This window comes from Theropithecus gelada, chromosome 7b (assembly GCF_003255815.1).
Source record: "Theropithecus gelada isolate Dixy chromosome 7b, Tgel_1.0, whole genome shotgun sequence".
Taxonomy (NCBI): Eukaryota; Metazoa; Chordata; class Mammalia; order Primates; family Cercopithecidae; genus Theropithecus; species Theropithecus gelada.
Genome location: NC_037675.1, coordinates 30584692 through 30609894, shown reverse-complemented (window position 1 = coordinate 30609894; position 25203 = coordinate 30584692). Strand labels below are relative to the sequence as shown.

At 35.8% G+C, this 25203-nt stretch overlaps 1 protein-coding gene across 3 annotated transcripts in view; it reads left to right on the top strand.

Annotated features, from left to right (window-relative positions):
* The window catches only part of PRKD1 (protein kinase D1), a 365049-nt gene extending 347495 nt beyond the window's left edge, over positions 1 to 17554 (top strand). For 2 of the 3 annotated variants that reach the window (XM_025392896.1, XM_025392895.1), the window contains 2 exons: positions 15663 to 15748; positions 16578 to 17554. In XM_025392896.1, the coding sequence (XP_025248681.1) occupies positions 15663 to 15748; positions 16578 to 16796 (305 nt within the window). In that variant the 3' untranslated portion in view covers positions 16797 to 17554. The remainder of the gene's footprint in view (positions 1 to 15662; positions 15749 to 16577) is intronic. The other variant, XM_025392897.1, reaches the window with a different exon arrangement.
* Positions 17555 to 25203: the final 7649 nt, after the last annotated feature.

Genomic DNA, 25203 nt, shown 5'->3' with positions numbered 1-25203 from the left:
TACAAATTTCTTTATTATGAATTTTTTCTGTTATTGTAGATGTTGACTTGATACAATATGATACCTATATATTGGGGTGCTTGAGTAGTCCTTGCACTGCTTGATCCTCACAGCAATCCTCTGATAAGTGATTTGCTTTAGTATCTGCATTAGAGAGAACCCAGAGAGGTTTCATGACCTTGGAATCAAGGGCTTAGACTGGAAATCATTTATAATTTGCCTCCATTCTTTACACTATACATTGTTGTATACCAAAAGGGTGCTTATTTCTTATGGCTTGATATTTAGGAAGCTACAGAATATTTTGCTCATTAATTATTCCTGCTAAGATGATTTAATAAGCTGAGTACTGGCATTCTGGATATATGCCTGCTAATACTTTATCAATGAATTAACAGGACTCTTGTGTTTACATAACAGAAACCTGTCTCTAACTTAGGCAAATAAGATACTTTATTGGCTCATGCAACTGGGAAGTCCAAAAGGTAAACCTCTGATTCAGCTAGATCTTAAAGCTCAAGTGTTACTGTTTCGCCATCTCTCACCTCTGCTTTACTTTAAGATGACTTCTTAAAGCAATGATACCCTAGCAGCTCCAAGCTTATGTGCTGCTTATTGTCCATGAATCAGAGTGGAAGAGGGATCATCTCTCCATAGCTGTAGGGTCTCTGGAAGGGGCACTGATTGGCTATGGTTAACTCCCTTAATACCCAGGGAACAATCATTCAGCAGCCCCAGGAGCCTGGCTCTGATTGGCCATATGGATGATGATGACAGCCTCCAGGTGGAGGAAGGAAGTTCCTGCAGGGAAAAGATGCTAGGCTAAAAACAATCACAAAAGCATTAACAGATGTCCTTTATAAAAATAGATGTTTTGGGTGCAAAATAAGGTATGACTTGAAAAATGAGAGAAAATTTGAAGAAAACTTACCAAATCGTGCTTCCAGTAAAATGGAGATAGTGAAATTAATTAAATGATGAAAGAAAAAATATGAATAGCTCACACTTTTACAGCATTTGCCCTGTAGCCAGGCACTATTCTAAACACTACATATGTGAATTTGTTTAATCACCCCAGCCTTTGAGTATTTACTCAGAGGATTGTTTTATTATTGTTTGCATTTTGAAGATTAGGTAATGCAGGTATAGAGGGTTAAGTAGCTTGTCTGGGTTGGGCCAGGGTACAAATCCTGTCTGCTGGCTCCAATGCAGATGCTTTTATGCAGGATATTGGCATCCTCTTGATTATCTTTCTAATGGATTTAGCCATGCTGTCACATTAAATTTTTAAAATGCTTTCACAGGCATAGAGCTAGAGTAGTAACACGAATTTTAATAATTTCTAAAAGTACTGGGAAATAGGATCACACTGTGATAAAGAACTGAGTTGTGAGCTGTACCATTTAGTATCTTGGTGATCTCATCCACATTACTTGTTCTCTTAGGTCTCAGTTTTCTTTTCTGATATGGTGATGCTAATTCCTACCTTACTGGGTTATTGTAAGTATTAAATGAGATTGTGCTGGAAACTGCTTAGCACAGTGATTGGCATGTCTATATTAGTTTAAATATTGATCATTTTCCATGTCCCAGTCACTTTACAATCTTTCCTTCTGTCTATCTGTATGTATGTATTTAGTTTTTTATAAATGTAAGCATTCATATATATAAAACTACAATTGTGTATAAAGATATATAACTGAATGCATTTATGTATAACTTACTATAGTTAAGTAATATAAATGATTATAAAATAAATACATTATAAACAATATATAACAAAATACATACATACATCATATATATAGTTATGCATATATAACTATATAAAAATGCATGCATACAAATGAAACATTCCAGCATGAATTATATGTTTACAAACAGTTGCACAAAAGGAGAGTCTAGCTCATCATGGTGAAAGAGTGTGGGAACATTTCAGTCTATCCTAAGGCAACGTTGTATATTCTACCATATTTCATTTCATCATTATGGCCGTGTCAGTGGTCATTTGTTATCATCCAGTATATCCCTCGCTACCCATCAGTAATTAGACGTGGCCTTGCCTCATCTCCAACTTTATCTCATACTGGGTTAGGCTTAGTGGTCAACACATTCATTTTGTTACCTTTCTCGTTTCCTTGAAAGAACTTGTGTACCTATTTTTAAACATTCGCTTTAAATTTACTTTATCTGTGGAAAGGGCAGCTCAGTATCACTTTAACATATTTTTAGATGACCAGGTACAACTAAGGAGAATTGCACCTTATCGTTTACCAGCATGCCCCTCCTTTCATCATATTTTTTAAAACAAGAACAAGAAATAGATCAAGATATCCCTCATGTGTGTAGTGTCTGGTATGTCATAAGGGTAAATCCCAGACAGTGCTAAAAACCTCAGAAAATTGCAAGCAAGACTCAGTCTGTGACTTAAGAAGTAGGTCGCAGGGGTGTGGAGCTTAAAAATTCAAAATGGAAAAACGAGCTATTACTCAAAACAAGAATATTTGTAAGGCAGGAGATTTCTAATAATTTTGCCAAAGAGCCTCTTTGATAATGCCTTATTTTAAACAACCTGTCATGGCCTAGCTATAGATCTATAGCAGGCATTTTTTAACTTTAGCATGCCAGCAGTTAATTAGAGGAGCTAGTTAAAAATGGAAGTTCCCAGGCTCTACCCCCTTAAACTGCCGTTCTGTACTGACAGCATAAGAAGTCCATGGTCCATGGACTACCCTTTCAAAACTGCTGCTCTGGAGCCCAGATTCCCTGAAATAACCTAGAACTCTAAAACAATTTTGAATTAAGTTTCTGAATTTCAAAGTTAGATACATTATAAAATTTATAAAATCATTTATGAATTTCTGTCATTTCTAAAATATTTTTGTATCTATATCATCTTTATCAGATATACAATATCAGGACATGTAACTTGTTCAAAATGTCAAATATATTCTAGTACAGATTGCCACGAAAATAGTGAGAATACAGAAAAAAGCGCAAGTATCTTTTGTCAGGAATAAAGAAGAAACAGCTATAAACTCCAGGGAAGTACGAAAAGTTTTATAACAAAGTCATGTACAATAAAGATGCAACTAACATATGTGTCACAATTTTAAGCAATTAAAGGAATGTAGGGGCTGGACATGGTAGCTCATGCCTGTAATCCCAGCACTTTGGGAGGCCAAGGCAGGCAGATCACCTGAGGACAGGAGTTCAAGACCAGCCTGGCCAACATGAAAACCCCATCTCTACTGAAAATAACAGAAATTAGGCAGGCGTGGTGGCGCGCACCTATAGTCCCAACTACTTGATAGGCTGAGGCAGGAGAATCGCTTGAACCCAGGAGGTAGAGGGTGCAAGTGCCTCTGCACTCCAGCTTGGGCGATAGAGCCAGACTCTGTCTCAAAAAGTAAATAAATAAGTGGAATAAAGGAATGTAGGAAAAGAGAATCTCTTTAATACTTAAATTCTCCTTTGGGTATAGGTTTAAAGATTTGGGGTTACAGGCTATAGGAGGTAAGGGTTATAACCTAGCATTTATCAGTTAATAATTATATATAACTCACTCCACATATTGCTTATTTAAGTTTTATGTGACCTGTAAACCAAGCATGTCTGCGTTAACTATAATTATGCAAAAGAATATGAATAATGAAACTTCTACAACACCAGGAATAAGGAGAACAAAGAAGTGAAGAGAGCCGTAAGAGCTCTCACATCCACCGAGTTCATGATGGGATTCTGCCAAAGTAAATGAGTGGTGTTATGTGTGTTTATGTGTATCATTTAACATGAAATTTAACCATCAAAGCTTAAAGTTTTTAGTAACTATCACATAGATTATCTAATATCCTCCATACTGTGTGCCAGGCACTATTCTAAGTTACAAAGGTGGCCACTACTATAATTTAACATATCTAAATTATTTGGGAGAAAGAGGAAAACAATAAGATAGGAAAAACTGGAATGAAATTATTCATCTGTGATGGAAAGAAATCACACTTTTTCAAAGTGGTTCTTCTCAAACTATCTGTGATAAAGACCAGTTTTATTTCAATTTCTAAACATATGGACCAGTACTTTGTAAAATGTATTTAAAATGTGACAGCAATGTTAAATAGCTATAAAAATTTCCAAAGACTTAGTCTCACTTTATATACTTATCTCATCATTGATTGATTACAAACAATTCAGACCTGCACTGATTCCTAGATCACTTTGAGCAGCACTAGTTTAGGGTCAATGAAACAAGTATAGAAGATACGGCATTTATTATTTAGAGGTATGGAGCTAATTAGAAGAAGAATTTTAAATATTTAAAATAGGTAGTCTCTAGAAAGCAGGTCCAATAATGAGATATAAGAGTTTTTTGTTTTTGTTTTTGTTTTTGCTTTTGTACATGTCTTACTGATTTAGATCCTTTATCAGGTGCATACAATAACTTTCATTAAAAAACTAATAAAAGGTCATGGCGTGAAAGATAAATGGAGTAAATAGAGTACAACCTTTTATAGAATTCTAATTCTTCCATGCATGGTCTAAAAGGTGTCTAAAATTTGAAATAAATAATGTATAATATTTATATGTAAATATTCACTCAGGAGCTGTAGGATTACAGTTCTTTTTCTGTAATCGCTGCAGTGTGACTGAGCAGTTGAAGAAAGATGCAATCTTCAGTCACTCAACTATCATGTCCACACAAAGAAGAATAGTCAAGTGTGAAGGTCAAATGAATTCTGTCTTCCTACATTCCTTTATTTGCTCAGAATTTTAACACACATCGTAAATGATTTTTCCCTACAGCTGACTTGATTATATAGCTGTTGTTTTCCACAGAGTTTATTCTTAGAGGAAAAGAAATGACACAGATAACCAAGCGATATGAATTGTATAGTTGGTCAAGTGAGATATAATTTGCTTCAGTGCAAGTCATTTCACTAGGAAAATGATGACAGACCTGTAGTGATGGATTGGAAAGCATTTGTTAGAGTCATAGTACATTTCCATTATCAAATTGAATTGATGTGTTCAATTAGAGATACACAGTAAATTTGAGGAAGGTTAGTAATGGGCCATGAAGATTCCCAGAGAAGTTGCTATTTTTTTCCTTCTGAGTTATGATATTCCTTTATATGCCATTAGAGAGGCAAGCAGGCAGTAATCAACACAGAGGCAGCCTCGGAAATTGTCTCACAATGAGCCCCTGACCCCTGCAGACAAAAGATCATTTTCTGTGTTCTCAGGTGAAGTCTGAAGAAGCACCTATTCCCGAGTCACCTGCTGAGTTGTTTCTGCTCAGCTTCAGAGTCACATGGTTAGTCGGTATTCTCAGGAATTGAGACCAGACAGGAAGCCTTGACATTTGGTGACACACACACACACACACTTTAGGTTTAATGCAAAGGCATAGGAAATGCCTTTAGTGCATCATAATGTGCATCAGATTGTGATGATGCAAACAGCGACGCAAGTTCCTTCCACTGGTGTGCTCTGGCAATGTCCATGGTAGTATTTATGCTTCTTTTTCCTGATAAGCACAGCTATAATTTATTCTTCCAATTAGTCTCAATCCTCAACTATAGAATATAGAATACATGGTATCTCAAGGCATAGAATGGCTCTCATAATATACCACTAAATTTATCAAGGCATCTTAATTTTATTTAAAATATTTTTGCCATTCAACTTGGTAAATTCAAATAAAATTGGTCACAAGTGTGTTTTTCTCTAGAAATTGGAGATTGAAAAATACAGCCAGTACAAACACAAAGCAAAGCTAAATAAAAGCCTAGCACCATTACCACATGGTATGTTTTCAAAATCCAACAGTGTTCCAGAACGCTAAACACTTAAGTTGGAAGTAGCACTTTGCCATGAAAAGGAACCAGCTGTAGGTCCCTCTTTCACAACATATTGTTCAAAACAAAAAAATAACCCCATTGAAAATAAGGCTCGGGTAGATGAGACCCAGAAATCCAATGGTACGAGAAACAAAAGAAAGACAATTGTCATTTTAATAATTAAACTGTGTTTGTAACAGTTTATGAGCCTTGCAGATCCAGCGAGCCTGCTGAATATTTATGAATAGATTGATTTGTCAACATATTAACACACTGTCAGACATAACGGCATGGAGGAGAGGCGAGGAGACTAGCCAGTGAACTGCTTAAAAATGCTGACTGGTTGCCAGGAAATTTAATCAGAATTGATAAGAGAAAGTGACTTATGGAGGTCAGAACCTCCAATGGGGTTTAACATTCTAAACAATCTCAAGATTCTGGAATTAATTATGTTTAATTTTAATAAAAGAATATTAATTTTATACAATTAGTAGGAACTTTACAATTATGAGCCAAAGGCATACAATGCTTTGAAAAATATCTACCAGTAGAGTGATTTTTTTACATATATACCTATGTATACATATTTCAAAATCCAAATAAGGTAATATCTGCAAAGCATGTCCCATTAGGAAAAGAATCATTTATTTTGATAGCAAGTAATATACAGTTAATGAGATTTTCTCTAACAAATGATATTTATAGAGAGAAACTGCTCAGAGGTTTTAGCAAGCACATTGGCATTGTAAATGCTCAAAATTGGCTGCTTATTTGCCATTCAAAATAGAAATACTTCCTGTATATTTCAGTTACAAAGTTAAAGTTTCACTTCTGATTGTACATCATAGTTTAGTTGAAATATATGACACCTGAGTATGTGTGGAGATGTCTGAATAGAGGATCAACAAAGGTTAAATATTCTGTAAGTTTGCTTTCTTCCATAACAACAAAGAATAATGCTTCAAAATAAAATCTTATCTAACCCCTATACTGCTCCCAAGTGCCAACCCACTGAGTAGTTATCTAGAATATTATTAAATTGTTCTAGTGATGGAAAATACACAATTTCATGAGCAGCCCAGTGTCTTTTTAATCTGACCCCAAAACAATGAACAAAAATGTTCATGTATTTATACACACTGACAGAACAAACCCAAACCCTTTCCAAACAAAGATTCATGTCAGAGGTTTGAAAGCAGTCATCATGTCTCCCCTAGCCGCCTCTTCTCCTGCACAACTTAGTTTTTTATATTCACCCTCCTGTTCACTGTAGCAGAAGCACTCTCTGCTTTATCTACGTTCTCTTATAGTCAAACCTCAGGACTGATCTGACTTAAGGGTCGATGAGTCTAATTAAGAGTAAAGTGGGCCAGGCATGGTGGCTCACGCCTGTAATAACAACACTTTGGGAGGACGGGGTGGGCGGATCGCCTGAGGTTGGGAGTTCGAGACCGGCCTGATCAACATGGAGAAACCCCATCTCTACTAAAAATACAAAATTAGCCAGGTGTGGTGCCTGTAATCCCAGCTACTCAGGAGCCTGAGGCAGGAGAATTGCTTGAACCCTGGAGGCAGAGATTGCGGTGAGCCAAGATGCCATTGCACTCCAGCCTGGGCAACAAGAGCGAAACAGAGAGAGTAAAGTGAAACTAGTACTTCCCTCATTACAAAGTACACATTTCTGTTAGCACAACATAAAATAACATTTGATTTGGGTATAATAAATATACTGAGTTTACTGTGGATTTAGAACCCAGAATTCATTCTTACATATATTCTTGATAAGCCAGATTTTCCAGTTCTGTACTTAGTCCTTTTGAGGAGACTGAGAGAGAAGGACCTAAATAGAGGACATAGTTTCAGTTGTCTCCTTTAAGTTATTTACTAGCATGGCCCATTGCTCCAGTCTGTAGTTATTGGGAAATTATTTGTGTAATCCAACTTGTTTGCTCTTCATGTTGGCAACTTCTGAGCAGAAATTATGCTTAAACCCTTCTATCTCTTCATTCCAGATACTGAACAAGATGGAGCTGAGGACAGATACCTCTGTATTAGATAGCTTTCTGTATATTTATGTCCATCTATTCAGGGGCCCTTTGGGCAATATTAAGCCAGTTTTTAACCACTATCAATATTCTCATACCTCTAGCTCCTTGCTACTCAAAATGTGGTCTAAAGTCCAGCAATATCGGATTGCCTAGTAGCCATTAAAATACAGACTATCAGACCCCACCTCAGAACTACCAAATCAGAATCTTCAGTTTAAGATCTCTTAACTATTTTTCATATGTATGTAAAAGTCAGAGAAACACTACTTAGCACAGTCATGCTCAACTCTAGCTGCACACACCTGAGGCACTTCTACAAATACTGATACAAATATCAATATCCTCTCCTAAAGATTTTCACTTGACCTTTGGTTTGGGTATCAGTATTTAAAAATAAAACTTCCCAAAGGATTTTAGTGTGCAGTCCATTAAAACGAACATTGTAAAATAAACATAATCTGCATGGCAGTTACTGTCAGCGTCATTACGATTTTCTAAAAGAAGTCACTGATCTTATGATCTGTTATATTTTGTAAGGTTGTAATGCCCTACCATCCAGAAATATTTTTAGCCAAATTATGCAAACCATATGCATAGTTCATTAAAATGAAACAAAGTCCAATATGAACACGATCAGAATAATATAAATATATTTTGATTTCTTATTTAAAGTTTGAATCAATTGGGCTTCAGTTTGGGCGTTGCTGTATGGTTGTGTTTAAACAATTTATGATTTCCAAGATCATATCCCCAGTTTTCAGGAGGAAATGAAATTGGATGAAAAGCAAAGGAGTAACCATTGATAGAATCACTTTCTACAGAGGAAAGAACTGAAAAAGGAAAGATGCCTACTCGAGTCTCTAAAGGTCTTGCACTTCATTGGATTCCAGTAATTGACTCCGGAGCGAGTGAGATGATGATTTCCAGTGGCCTTGTTTGCTGCCGGCAGCCTCTGGTTTCAGTCCCTGAGAGGAGCGTCCCAGTTAGTGTTGCTGAGCAACAGCATGCTGAGTTGAGAGCTGGAATGTGAAGGGCTGCAAAACGATTTTTAAAATAAACACACAACTTCCCATCAGCATGAAGCAAGCCAAAGGGAGAGAAGTACTAAGCACTACACTGTGACAGGCAGTGAGGCAGAATTGAAAGGGAACAAGAAAACACTTGCCTAAAGGCAAGGAGCTTGAAGGTTGATTGGCAATGGCTCTATCACCAGAATGATTGTTCTCATCTGGTTTCTATTTTGAAAAGATACCTGAATAATTTGGGATGGAGAGAAGTCAGGGAAAAATGTATTGTGTCTTGACAAAAGAGATCAGCCTTGCGGTTTCACAGGTGATTTCCTGCCTGAAAAATACACATTGTAAAATAAACATAATCTGCATGGCAGTTACTCTAAGCATCATTCTGATTTTCCAAAAGAAGTCACTGATCTTATGATCTGTTGTATTTTGTAGAGTTTTGATGCCCTACCATCCAGAAATATTTTTAGCCAAAATATACAAACCATATGCATACAATATGGGTATTGAAATTTAGAGCTAAGAAAATGGCTATTTAAATTTCTAATTAATATATTCAGTCTACCAAATGCTACCTAGCAAGCATTTTTCTAATGCATTGTAGTTTAAATATATTTTACTTAAAATATTTGTAAAACTTATGTGCAAAAAATGAGTACCCAATCTGTGTGACCTTAAAGGAGCTAAAATCTAATGATGAGAGTGTGGGGAGATAGGCATGTATTGAAATAATAAAAGAAAATAAAATGGGAAATGGAACATGATTGAAAGGTGTGACCTGGGGAACCTATTAAGAATTTAAGCATGTCCAGTTACAGTTTTTTTGTAGAGTTTTCTGCAAGCTTTGGATGCCTTTCAGTTTAGCCACAACAATGACACCTGCAAATCTACCTTCTGCATACACAGAACCTGTTGTGTCCACACACTGGTATTTGCCTTAAAATGGAGAATGACTGCAATATAGTTTGTGCAACTTCAAATATAATTCTGTATTTTGTTGTTATTGTTAGAAAAAAATGGAATCTATATCATATTCTGATGGAACGCTGCTTTTCATCTTAAAACATAAAGCCCTCTGCACCTACATATACCATTTAATTTTGTCTTTGTTCAGGTATCCTTGTGCACCTAGCAAATAGGCTACACAGACTTCAGCTATCCTAATATCTGCTGAAAGTCCCATTCTGCTAAAAGAGAATGTTTGATAAAATTTTCTCTTTGCTTTCCTGACATTTTTGTCTCTAAACTGATAGGGCAAGGAGAAAAAATGCTGTACAGGAAGTTAGAAGGAGAGTAACTGTGTTAGCCAAAAATTTATTGTAGCACAAAAGAAACATTAGATTTCAAAAAATAGGTATCTTTTTTTTATAATTTGTAGGGAACATTATTGTGAATCTATGGCTAGAGACATTTTATAAAGCACAAAACTCTGCTCATGAGGAGAAAATTTTAAAATGGAAATTTACACCATACAATTGTTTAAAATTTTTCCATAAGAAGAGTAAAAAAAAGGACTTCCCACATGCCCGGATGTGGCTATTTAAGAAACTTTAGATAAGACAAGGTACTAAAAAGATGGAAGGAGAGGATTGAGCTTAAGCATGAATAAAGATAATAAAATTCTCAGAATAATGTTGGAAAGACTCACCCCCCAGAATAAATGAGCAGTTATAATCAGAAAATAATTATACTGCTCTTCAAAAAGGTTGGTGTCATGTTTACTGCAAAAAGAATGATGAACAGGCCACTGCCTATTTTACTCCTGTGTCCTTCAGGAACAAAGTGGTGGGAGGTTGGGGGTATTCAAACTGAGAAAATAGTAGGGGAAGAAGATACAGGGAACCCAAGAGAATAAAGGATTCTTATTTCCCCTACTGCTTTGGCCCTTGTTCCATCTTTGCTATTTAAACGTCATCTGTTTATTGCCTGAAACCACTGAAAGACTGCACTGTGTTGCAATACATCTTACCCCAAGAAACCTAGGTATCTGGATATAGTCCTTTTGCTGTTTTTATAGAAGGAGGTACAGGGTACCAAGAATTTCTGAGACATTCTTCCCCAAGTATCTCTTTTGCATAGAGCTCCAGATTCCTGAAGGACCCAGCTCCTTGTGGAGATACAGGTAACTGGAGTTTCAGCGTTTCGCTACCCTTCCCCACTTGGGCACCAGCATCCTAATCTGCAGCTGTGCCAGATTATGACATTTCATTCTGCTCCACTCCTTACTTCCCTCTCTCCCGTAGCCACACCATGTTCCCTTTCTCCTTTACTTTGTTTTTGAGAGGAATTGATAGAATGGTCCAAGTTTGTATCTGTCACCCCCATTGTCCCTCTCCCCTAGTCTCCTGCAGTTCCAAAGGCATGTCCTACCACATTCACTCTAGATCTAAATTCTGAATTTTGATTTTAGTTTTGGAACTGGACTCCAGACCCCCACTGGGCTTTTTTTCCCTCATTGTTGGCTCTCTTCTGGGACTGCTGTGACTTCTCCAGCTTTACTAGACTGACTGCTCCTTTACTACTGGCTTCCGCTTTCCCTTGTCTTAGTGTCTTTATCCTTGATAAATTACACATGACAGTCTCTGCTGGGAGCTGGCACCTATGGGAAATGAAAGTATCACAAGAGTGCACTCAGTAGCAGCTATGAGATGGGCAAATGTTCAGAGCTGGACACACTGCATATTGAAGAAACTAACAGATGTGCTCTTAGAGCCATGGTAATTTTTAATAAATCATAGACAAAATGAGAGAGATACCAAGGTATTTAAGACAAGTAGAATTTCTAAAAGGGGGAAAGAATGGATTCTGAAATTATTCAACAAGAAGCTTAGTATTTATCCTTGACAAAATTCTAGAATGAATGAATGATTAAATAGATGATTTGCAAATATTTAGAAAACAAATCTTGGCCCTTAGAAGGAAATGACTGAAAGTCAGTATTTGTCAGTGTTAATTTACTTAAAATGTATTATTCCAGAATGACTGCACTTTTTTTTAAGTAGGATTTTTTAAGTAGGATTACCAGATTGGTAGAATGAGTCTTACCAAGAACCGATGTGTCTCAATGATAAAGCATTTGGAAAAAAAAAAATCGCCTGAAATAGCCTTTGGAGAAGATGGTAAATATGAACTACATAGGAATACTTCTAGGAGGAAGCATTGCCTGCTTTTAAGGCTTGCTCAGAGAATAATTGATAGGCCTGGCAGTTGGTAATGCGTTTTTGTGATAGAGTCAGAAAGCCCTATGTTTAAGCCTTATCCTGAAAAAAGTTATAATAATTATATTAATACATAGCAGATGGGCTTATTCGGTGTGGACGTGACAGAAAGCTAGGAGAATTAACGATACAAGGGTGTCATCACATTCAGAGCTATGGTCTCAGAGATGCACATACACATATACACATATCCTTGCATTCAAGCACATAAAAGTATGGTGGAAACATAACTAAGAATTTAGCTATCATGACTGTAAAAACAAAAAAAAATTAGTTAAGTTTTGAGATTATTATCCACTTATAATGATGCGTTAATGGTATAATATGGCTGCAGTCTGCCATAGTGTTTAAGAGCACAGGCTTTGAAGTCCAGTCCCCCTGGGTTTCAAATTCAGCTCTATTGCCAAGGAGCTGTCTGACTTTGACCAAGTCACATGGCCTTTTGAAGCTTCAGGTTTTCCTTTTATATAAAATGGAGATTAAAATAATAACTACTTTCAGGGGGTTGTTATAAGGACTAAATAAGAATATGAATGTAATTTTTTTAAAAAAGAATGAAAACCCCTCAATCCTAAGCTATATGAATAATATATTTGTGTATAAATCAAATTGGCCATTAATGAGGAAAATGTTGGTCAGTGATGATTACTGAATTTTAACAGGGACATTGAGTAAAGCTAGTGAATATTAAAATCGAGGTTACAGGAGGACTAAGGAGGCTGAAAGATCTGAAGGAACTATAGAGGTGAGATGAAGGGGAATGAGTCACCGTCTCCAAAGATGTAAAGAATTGTCATATAGAATAAAGTTCTCCATTGCATCTAAAACATAAATAGGACTAATGACAGTAAGTTATAAAAAGAAAACACTTTTTTTTTTTTTTGCTTTGAGTAGGATATTAATTAAAGGTCAAAGATTCAAAATGGTGTGTTGTGTCATGATATAATCTGTGGTCTGGGGAGGGGCATGCACGTGCCTTTGTAACTAGATTGTGAGCTTTTCAGGGCCAGGGCTTGATCATTAACTTTTTATTTCATAAATAATTGCCAACAAGAATTAAGGAAGATTTGGTGAATGAAGAGTTAAATGAATGATTTATACATACATAATACATGTGAGACAATTTTATTACATGAATGTTGTAGCAATGTAGACATGGCCAGTAAAGAGAATATTGGAAGGAAAAAAAACCTCTAGACTGTGTTCAAAAATGTTTAGCAAAATGCATTTTGGATGGTATAGTTAATGCTGGATTGTATACAACTTGATTAATAAAAAGGATGTTTTAAGAGTTCCAGAAAAGTAACAAGTAGAACAGAATTCTCATCTACAAATGACGGACCTATTTTCTCACTAACACCATGGTCCCAACATTTAGCTACAGGTGCTAACATTTAATAGTTCATTATTTCTGTTGTGTGCTTCCGAAAGCCACAAAATGATGTATACACACATACACATTTATTTGTACACGCACGTATCTCCTCTAATTCTCTCCTTATATCCTTAACCATTTTCTCTTAGAGGTACTTGTCATTGCCTTGTTGTGCTTATTGAGGTCACTTGGGTTGGGTACTGTGGCGTAGTCAGACTAATGATTGTATGCTTCATTCAGCAGAACAATTTTTTCATTTTCACTTACTCCATTCCCTTCAGACACTTCTCGTTTCCCCTCTGATAGTACTTCCCTCCCCATTATGCAGTGTGGTCACTGTTGGGGCCCGTTTGGGCACAAACCAGACCTTTTGTTGAGTTACTGTACTCCTGCCTTTCTAATTATAGAATTCAGAACAGAATGAGTGAATTAACGTCATGAATGTATTCCCTGCAGTGTCTGGGGCAGTGTAATGCTGCAGCATGCTTGCAATAGCACGTAAGCTCTCCCTTCGCTCCTTGGCCTCCATTTTTGCTGTGTGGTTTCACAGCAGCAAGAATGGAAGGTGCACTTTACTCACCAGTGAGTAAATCATGTGAATGGATATTTTAAAGCACATGCCCTATACGCAGTTCACAGAGAGAACTATACGTTCAAAAGCTCTCTGAGAACACATGCTTGGAATATGAAAATGTACTAAGTACTGTATTTCCTCATGTATCCTAGGTAAGGCAAGAGTGTATAGGCATAGGCAACGGTTAAATGTGTGTTGTTGCATTTCGTTTCTCCAAATAATTGTTTGGTATTTGACTCTACAGCCCTTCGGGGCAAGCAAATACTTGGAGTAGTAGCACCATAGAGATATGATTCTCAATTACCAAAAGACTATAGAAGTCACTTTTCTTTTCCTGACACTGGGAAGGATTCTGATTGAAGGAAGCATTCTTTGTCCCTCTGGTCTCATGTGACAGTCTGTATCTTCAGGTCCATACAGGTTGATGCACACCGAAAAGTGGATTTAAAGCTGCCTATTCAAGACTTGGTGATTGGGGAAGATGAGGAGTTAATTTTCATTTTTGTTTATCAGCTGCCTGTTTGATTAAGATTTTTGGTAGGAAGAGCCATCTTTCAGACATAATGCCTAGGGTAGGTTAAGGGTGAAAATTAACTCTTTGGAATACAAATGCTTCCATTAGGTTGGCAGATTTCACTAAGCTCTTTTTGGGAAGAAAATCCTAAAATTCAAAAAAAGAAGCATGGAAGTTATTACAAGAATGAGAAGTGTGAGGGAATGACTTTAGTAAATAATGAACTATTAACGACATATACTAAAAATATAATGTCCAGACAAGGAGAGTGAGAACTCCATCATATGATACTGTGGGTAACTAGGATGATTTTCAGACTAGATAATGATGAGTATTACTTTTTCTTCGTAAATTACACTCACAGACGCCCCCAATCACAAGCAGAGTACTAGGCTGGAGGGACTGTGGTTCTAACCCCTCAGAGAACATTTCTTGTTAAATAGACTTCTTTCCTGTCTTCCTCTAGAAAGTCTATGAAGGCTGATACAGTTACAATACATTGGTTATTTTTGAAAGCAAAAGCAAAGTGAAAGCAATTAAAGTGTTTTCTTCTTGGGCTGTTGATTTTCAGGCTCCAAGTTTATCATGAGATACGATCCATATTACCCGTGTTATGATGTATTTTTTCCATATAAATATGATGTTCAGATGTCTGTCATTAATTCAATACTGTGTGAACCACTGTGTGTATTCAAACATTCAGCATGTTTTATCACAAAATTAGTAAATGCTTTATCTTGAATATTAGTTTTATCCTGCCCATATTGTAAGACATGTTTAAATGATGTATATATAAACAAAATTTCTGAAATAAAGTGTTAAAGAGTAGACCAATTGAAATTCATATCATACTATTCCATAATTACTTCTAACTTTTTTTTTTTTAGTATCCAAAATAAATGAAGGCCAAGGCCAAGGTTTCAGTATTCTTAAGAGGATTATTTTTTTGTTATTCTAGTGCCTTGTCACTATGCTGCATTTAACTGTGTGAAATAGCAGATGTGAAATAAACTATAAATGAATTATGCATATGTTACAGATTTGTCATCTATTTTTACTGATAATTTTTTTCAGCCATTGATCTTATCAACAATTTGCTGCAAGTAAAAATGAGAAAGCGCTACAGTGTGGATAAGACCTTGAGCCACCCTTGGCTACAGGTAAACAACAATCATTGAGTTTTCTCAGTTGAATGAGCTTCTAAATATTTATAGGATTTTGATATTTAGAAATCTTTTGCAATAATTTTTAAGGTGTGATTATTCTAATATCAATTTATTTGCTCAAATGCATGCAACTTCATAGGATTTAATAACAATTTAGTGTTTCTAAACATTTTTCTCTACCAGGATAATTTGATAGAGGAGATACATGCACACATACACATACACAACCCAAAACCAAAAGGCAAAACCAAATATAAATAAATAAACCAAGGATCATAACAGACCTCAGACGACCAGATTTCAAAAGCATCGGTATGTGTAATCCTGATAAATGTACACATAGATGCCCATCTGGTCATGCACTGTACTCATTTAGAAGCTATATTTTTAAATGCTAGGTTATTATGTATGGAACAAATGCATGGCAAATACGAAGTATATGCATGTGCTTCTGTTCACGTAAATATTTATTATTTTCACATTGAATTTAAAGTTTAGAAAACGAATACTCTGAAATACTGAAGGATTATTTGTAGGCATTACATTTCAAAGGAATACCGACATTCCTGGTTGCTTGACTACAAACATTAATTGACCACTCTTTGATCCATGGTATCATATAAACAGTATGTATTTGCAAAGGTTAGGCAAATAGGATGGCTTTGGTGCCGATGCTGTCGCTTGAGGATGCGTGATGAAAGATTCAGCGCTGTTACAGTGGAAAGAAAAGGGTAACTCATAGATTGCAGAAACTGACATCATATGACACAGCATGTTGAGTCATAATGATCTCTATGGTAATATTTTGGAATTTCCTCTTCAGGACTATCAGACCTGGTTAGATTTGCGAGAGCTGGAATGCAAAATCGGGGAGCGCTATATCACCCATGAAAGCGATGACCTGAGGTGGGAGCAGTACGCAGGCGAGCAGGGGCTGCAGTACCCCACACACCTGATCAGTCCAAGTGCTAGCCACAGTGACAGTCCTGAGACTGAAGAAACAGAAATGAAAGCCCTCGGTGAGCGTGTCAGCATCCTCTGAGTTCCATCTTCTATAATCTGTCAAAACACTGTGGAACTAATAAATACATACGGTCAGGTTTAACATTTGCCTTGCAGAACTGCCATTATTTTCTGTCAGATGAGAACAAAGCTGTTAAACTGTTAGCACTGTTGATGTATCTGAGTTGCCAAGACAAATCAACAGAAGCATTTGTATTTTGTGTGACCAACTGTGTTGTATTAACAAAAGTTCCCTGAAACACGAAACTTGTTATTGTGAATGATTCATGTTATATTTAATGCATTAAACCTGTCTCCACTGTGCCTTTGCAAATCAGTGTTTTTCTTACTGGAGCCTCATTTTGGTAAGAGACAGAACGTATCTGTGAAGTAGTTCTGTTAGGTTTGTCCCATTGGTGTTGTCATTGTAAACAAACTCTTGAAGAGTCGATTATTTCCAGTGTTCTATGAACAACTTCAAAACTCATGTGGAAAAAAAATGAATGAGGAGGGTAGGGAATAAAATCCTAAGACACAAATGCATGAACAAGTTTTTAATGTATAGTTTTGAATTCTTTGCCTGCCTCGTGTGCCTCAGTATATTTAAACTCAAGACAATGCACCTTGGTGTGCAAGACTTAGTGCTCTTAAGCCTAAATGCCTTAGAAATGTAAACTGCCATATATAACAGATACATTTCCCTCTTTCTTGTAATACTCTGTTGTACTATGGAAAATCAGCTGCTCAGCAACCTTTCACCTTTGTGTATTTTTCAATAATAAAAAATATTCTTGTCAAGATATGTGTCCACCTGATTGAATTATTTTCATTCATAGTTCACACTAGGGTTTTCAGGCCAACTAGGAGCAGAAGTGTCTGCTCAAACAGCAGGAAAAAAACTCATAGTCTAGAATGTAGTTTTATGTACTCTGAAGCAGTAAACGTATGTTTCAAAGGGGAGTGAAGCTTTCCTGTCTTGCATGTGGTTTAATTTCTAATAGAAAGGAAAGCTTTCAAAGCGAAAAGTGACCAAAGCCAAACCGAGTGCTTGGAGGCATAGGTAGGATGACTCTGAGTAGTTGGAATATTGCAAATAGCATCTTAATGTAGCTTCCTGATTTAGTCAATATAAGCTAGAGATTTATTAGAATATCAGATCTGATTTCTTTTCATATTATCTAAAGATGGTTCTGAGGTGAACCAAAAAAGCATGTAAAGACTAGAAAGTAATCCCTAAACAGAAAGACATCTCAAGTGAAGTTCTATAGCCTGGAGAAGACTAATTGGACCTAACAGATTTTAGGTATATAATGTGAATAATGTGGGTTGTTTTCCTTAGTAGCAGGATGGGAATAGCATACTATGTAACAGAAAAAAAAAACTGTAATTAATGTTTGGAAGAATGTTACAAGAGTTGTGAAACACTCGAATATATTAGATAAGTATGTTAAGACTGTACTCTTTCCACTTGGAGGAATGAGGGGACAATAGATTATCTTTCCAGTGATTAGTCTCTGTTTTGTATTTTTATTGAACTTTAACAAGTATAAAAATTTAAAAGTTCCTTAATCTGCTTTTCTCCAGGGGTAGGGTGTGTGTGTGTGCGTGTGCTCACGCATGCACAAGTGAATTTGCATACACAAGCATTCATACATGTACCATCAACTTGAAAGAATAGAATGTTAATCAGTAAGACAATAACTGTCTTGCCAACCTAGGAATATAACTGACACCTTTTCTATGACACCTTTTCTAAGCAATTTCAGGAAAATGGAAAAGGAGTGGAAGCATATAAATTTCTTCCCTCTTCAAATGGGCATAATATAAATTAGAGGCTTATTGTTTGAATTATAATTTATATAGTTTATATGCCTATGTTTCATCAGCTGCAATATAAAATGTAATCAATAACTTTTCTTGCTTGGTATGGGATTCTAAAAAGATTATAGGAAAAGAAACTATGATAATGTTATCCATATAGTATAAAATATCCTAGAATCCTTGATGATTGGTAAGAGTAACAAAATATTACTGTACATTATAAAACCACACAGAAGTCAATTATCCATACAGCAAAAAATTATTTCGCATCTGTTCTACACAACTCTTTGCTAGATTCTAAGATTTTGAAATGTGAATAAGACATGGTCCCTGCACAAAATAAATTTATTAGATAGACCTGAATAAACAAATTGTTGGTGCTTTTAGAAAATGAGATGTAAAGGTGTAAGGCATCATGGAGAACAGTTAATAATGGAGGAAGAAAGCAACAGAATGATGTGTTTGAGCAGAACTAGAAAAAATTATAGGAATATACCTGGCTGAAATTAGGAGAAAACAGCATGAATGAAGAAATGAGGGTCCAAAGAGGACTGTTACAAAGACAAAACTACCTCTTTATAACAGAAGAATAAAGGTAAGGAAGAACTGAAGAAGTCCATCCAGTAGAAATGGGTGATGAGCTTGATCTGGAGGCTCTTGTGTGTTATTCTGGGTGTTTGGGATTTATTCTGTGTAAATCTCAGGAAACCAGCATTGTTTAGGCTGAAAGGAACTATTAATCAGAAGTTAGAGATTTAGAAGGAGTGAGTTCTCATTTTAATATTTGTATATGAAGTTCCTATAGGACACCCAAGTTTGAAATGTTCTAAAAGTAGTTAGATATGAGTCTGGGGTTTAAGAAATCTGGAATTGAAGATAGGGATTTGAAGGTCAACAGCCCACAACATGTTAATGGGAATGACTCATCCCTGGGGGAAAATAAATATAATGATAGGAAAGTGGTCTTAGGGCACAAACCTGAGAAGTATTGATATGGAAGGATCAGTCAGAATAAGAGAATTGAAAAGGAATTTTCAGAGGTAGAATGAAATGGAGTAATATTACAGAAACCAAGAGAAGAAATACTTTCAAGGATTAAGTTGGTAACAGTAGAACATGTTATGGCAAGACCATGGTTTTAGCCTTTTGGGGGGCACCCTTACAAACTATTTCAGCAGTTTGTAGTGAACAGGCCTTTCCTGCTGCATTCAGAGTAGCTGTGTCAAAAGAATCTCTGTGTGGCAATGATACTGACACCACCTATACTGCAGTGTCATCAAGCAAAGGAATGAGAAAAGAACTGCCAATGTCAAGGGAAAAAGTGGGCCACTAACAGTCATGCTGCTTTCCACCACCAGCAATATTAGTGAAGTTGCAAGGACTCCAATTGTAGTAAATCAGCAGCCACTTTTGTACTAAATACCAGCAATAAGTTTGCCCACTTCACATCCATGGTATGTTATAATAAATAACATGGACAGGTGAGTAGCTTATATTTAATACAAGATGCAGATTAGCATTTTTGGTGCAGAAAAGGTATCTTTTATCATTATGACAAAAGTAAAAGAAGTGACAAACTCATTTGAGGAAAGATGTGTTCTCTATTATTGTCACAGAGGTAATATTTCCTCAAACAACAGTATTGTAAGCTCACCCAAGTTGCTATGAAAATTGCTAGTCTCTATGTATCCAGAACCATTAGAGCAAACTACCACGGTTCTTGCTTTTGGCCTGAGCAAGGGGACAGCCCTGAGAGAAATGTTTTTATCAGTGATGCTTTTTATATGTCCATTATCCCTAAGGAAGAAACAATCATTGAGTTTAGTGAGTACCCACTCTGATGGAGACAATTTTGAGAAATATATGGTCAGCTGTTTCATTGAATGTATATAATAAGTACAGTGATTAAAATAAGAAAGCCATCTGTCCCCTGCTCTCTTCATTCATTATCCAATCAATATTCAGTTTGATGACCTTCATAAAGTAATTAAATTTTGCATACCCTTTGGTTAGGCCCATCTTAAGGAACCAAATACTAGTTGATCTGAAGACACATTAAGGCCCATGGAGAAGGGTCTGCTGCCTTTAATTGCCAAAAGGTAGCACACTCTTTCATCTCTGATCTTTCCACATTGCCTGAAGCATTGTTCTCTCTGCCCCCTCCCTTAATAATTAATTAATAATTAATTATCCCAATTATTAATAGGCATAATTAATGCCTATTAATCCTTTTGCCATTTATTTGCCTTATGTCTCCTGTCTTTTCTGTTCCCCTGCTCCTCTTTAACTGCCTCTTTTGTGCTAGATACATATTTTTAGTGTAACATTTTAATTCCTTTGTTGAATTTTTATGATTTGTTTTAGTTATTTTCTTGATGATTCCTCTAGGGATTATAATATGCATATTTACTTATCACTACTTCACATTAATGCTAACTTAATTCCAGTGACATATACAAACTTTGCTCCAGTATAGCTCCATTCCCACCACTCTTCTTTGTGATATTATTGTCATAGATATTACAGTTGTATGTGTTGAAACCACTTTGTAATATTGTTTTATGCAATTATTCTTTAAATCAGTTAAGAGAAGAAAGGAGAAAAATATTTTTTCCTTTACATTTACTTACCTTTTCCATTGTTCTTTATTTTTTCATGTAGATTAAAGGTATTATCTATTGAGCGTCATTTCTATTCTTCCTGAATATCTTTCTTTAGCATTTCTTTGAGGCAGGTCTGCTAACAACAAATGCCCAGTCTTTGTATATCTGGCAATGTTTTTATTTCACCTCTGTTTTTGAAGTAAAATTTTGCTGGGTATAAAATTATTCATTGACAGATGTTTTTCCCCTCGGTATTTTAAATATGTCATCCTGCCACCTTTTAACCTCTATTATCTCTCATAAAACATCACCTTTAATCTTATTGTGGTTTCCTCACATGTGATGAATTGCTTTTCTGCTTTCAATGCTTTTCTGCTTTCAATATTTTCTCTCTGTCTTGCAACAGTTTAACTATGATGTGTCTAGTCCAGGTGTTTTGGTTTGTTTCCTTTTTTTTTTTTTTTTTTTTTTTTTTTTTTTTTTTTTTTTTTTTTTTGCAATTAGCCTACTTGGGTTTGTTGCAATTCTTGCATGTGTAGGTAAATAGCTTTCCATCCAACTTGAGAAAAATTAGGCCATTATTTCTTCAAAGACTTTTCTCTCCCTTTTTATCTTCTCTGTCTGGGACTCCCATTGCATATAAATTGGAATGCTTTGGTGAGTGGCAAAGGTTTCTGAGGCTCCATTCATTTTTCTTCATTCTTTTTCCTTCTGTTCTTCAGATTGCATAATCTATATTGATGTATCTTCAGCTTCATTGATTCTTCCTTCTACCAGAACAAATCTGCTGTTAAGTACCTCTGGTAACTTTTTCTTTCTTTGGTTCTATTTTATTATGAAATACACTTATCTTTTTTTAGAAATATTTTATATTGACTGAGTCACTGTTATTATACTTTCCTTTAATTCTTTAAATATGTTCTCCCAAGTCTTTAAAGCATATTTTTAATAGCTGCTCTGAAGTCTGTCTATTAGCTCCAACATTTGAGTCTTCTCCCTCTCTTTTCCACCTCATCAGAGACAATTTCCATTGAAATCCCCAAAGTGTGATGTATGCATTCACACGTTGCTCTTGCTTCTTCATGTCTTGTTGAAAACTGGATATTTTACATAATGTATCATAGCAACTCTGTATTGTGATCCATCCCCCCCACCCCCCGCCTCCACAGTAGCTGTTGCTGTTGCTATTTGTTTGTTTAGTAACTTTCCAAAATTAATTCTAGAATCTATCTTCCCCATACTTGGCAGCTGCTGATGTCTCTAGTGGGTGTTTTGTTTTTTTAATTTTTTGTTGTTGTTGTTGTTGTTATTTTTAAGTCTGGCTGCCTAGGAGCCATGTCTGTAACAGAATAGCTTAGTGATCAAACAATAATAATTCAGACATCGTGTTTAAGTGCCTTGAACCAATAAAGTTCTGCACTTTTCTGGTGTCTCTAAGTGTGGGTTAAGTTCAAACAGTTAATAAGTTTCCCCCAGCTCCTTTTACTGTGTGTGCAAGGCCTTACATTCAGCCAGGGAAGAGTAGATGCCTAAGGCTTTCTTCAGTCTCTTCTGAGTGTGTATGGAGCCTTGTAAATATGTGTAGCCTTTCAGCCACCAGGGATATGTAGAAACTTTATCTGTATCTTCCTATTAAATGCCTGATTGTTCTGCTAGTATTTTCATTGCCCCAATCAGTATTCTAAACTAAGAGAGTTGCAACATTGGCCTTCCATGAATCAGTATTCCAACTTAAAGAGAGCTGCAACATTGTCCTTCCATGATTGTTTGCAACCGACCTTGCTATTGTCAGCGCCCTCCATTAGCAAGGTTCCTTGTTTTTCCCAGCCTGCCTCACCCTAGTAGAACTAGCTTTTCAGAGTGCAGATAATAGAGGAGAATGAGAGCAAGCTAAAAGGCCGTAGATTCCCATTATTCTTGTTTAGTTTTAGTAGTTTTCTCGAATAAATGCTTAGAAATTTGGCGTCTGCTCTTGGCCAATTTCTAAAGTCCTAAAATTGTTGTTTCAACAATTTTTCCAGTTATGTCATTGCCCTTTGGGAAAGGATTTGCTGAGGGTTTCATGTTACTATTCTAGAAGTCCCCAGAGACTATAATATTAAACTAATTTAAGAGTGTTCATAAGACATTAAACAAAAATTATATAATCTATTAGAAATAAAAATACAAAATGAGTTAGAAATATTCAGAGAATTCCAAGTTTTCTCTTGTTTTCAGATTTCTCATGATGAGCTACTAAACTATCAGGTCATTAAATGTTAATTCTCTTGAAAGTAAACCATCTAATTTAAAAACTACATTTAATCCATTTCTTCCTCTTTTGGGCTCTGAGTGTCTGAACATTATGACTCCCTGTACCCGAGTGGGTAAAAGCATTCTCTATCTATGAGTGGGTGTAGATATAGCTCACATAAACCTTTAAACCCTAAGAGCTAATCTCATCTAACAGCAGCATGCCATTCGACGAGGACCTGCCGAATTGTTTTTCCATATACAAAAATGTAGCACCAGGGATAACTATTCTGCATAATTTCCTCAGCATTGTGAGCTCCTTTTTTCTTTCTTTCTTTTTTTTTTTTTGTCTTCCTGTTTTGAGTTGTTTCTATTTCAACTCACTCTAAACTTTTCTTGCACGTTCAGTGAAAAAACTGTTTTTGGTTTTGTTTGTTTGTTTAATTTGAGTAACCCTTCTAACTGACTCTTCTCCTTATGCTTTCTTACCTCCATTGAAACAGACTCCACCACCACAGTCACCAATTGTTCTTGGTGTGTTTGGTTTCTAACAACAAATTATTGTTTGATTTTCTATAAGCTCAGTCAAACACACTCCCCCACACACAGACACACATGCACATATATACATATGTCAGCATGGATCTTCTTTATCCTTCTAGCAAACATTTTCTATATTGTCTTTCTCTTCCAAAATTGTCCCATTTTTTCTCTTTGTTTTCTGTGTGTATATCCTATAAAATAAAATCCTATTTTTGTTTAACTTTTACTTTAGATTTGGGGATACATGTGACGGTTTGTTCCATAGATAAATTTGTGTCACACTCCTGTCATAAATTTGTTCTACAGACTTAAAATTCTAATTTTTGTCACCAATAATCTCTTCTCATAAGAATGATCAGTGGCCTTTAACTTAATATTGATCAATTTTCTCAATATAGTGTAGAGGTTAAAAACCCAAATATGTAGACAGATAAAACTTGGCTTGAATTCTGGGTGATAATGAGAACACTGTACTGTCATGTCTTGTTCAGGGTGTTTAAGAGATTAAATGGAATAATGAATCTAAAACAGTGAATATTTGTCCCATGGCATCAATAACAGCTTCAGTAAGTGATAGTTTATTATTATTTAGCCATTCAACAAATATTTTCAACCACTTTTTATGTGCTGGCAATGTAGTAGATGAAAATACTGATGTGGTTACTTCCCGTATTCCCTATGGGCTTCCTTCTCTGATGTCCTGCCTCCATCTGTTTTGATGAGGCAATGAAAAAGCATGAACTTTGAAGTTTGACAGGTATGGATCCAAATCCTAACTCCAAGACTTGTGTGAACTTAGGCAAAGTACTGTAAAGTCTCTGAGCATTATTCTTCTCAGGAGTAGGACTATGATGATACATAATTTACAGTGCAATTGGGATAGCTAAGTAGACACATATTTAAATTTCTTAGCCAAAATGCTGGCATATATTGCAGTTCAGCAAACACTAATCTACTCCTCACACCTACCTCTGTATGTGGTTCCTAATGTTTTCTTATTTTGTCTTTCAATATTTTTTTCCTCTGAAATGATTTATTTCCATGAACTCAGCTATTACCTTCACTCCCAAAAGTACAATCCAATTTCATCTCTACAAATTGATAGAACTTTTTTTTATCTGAAGATCCCACCCTGATTTTAAATTCAACAGATCTGAAATCAAATTTGTTATTTTAGCCTCAAATCAATTGTACTACAGACTTCTAAGTGTAACCTTTCAGGCTCTTCTTCCTCTAATGCACTCTACA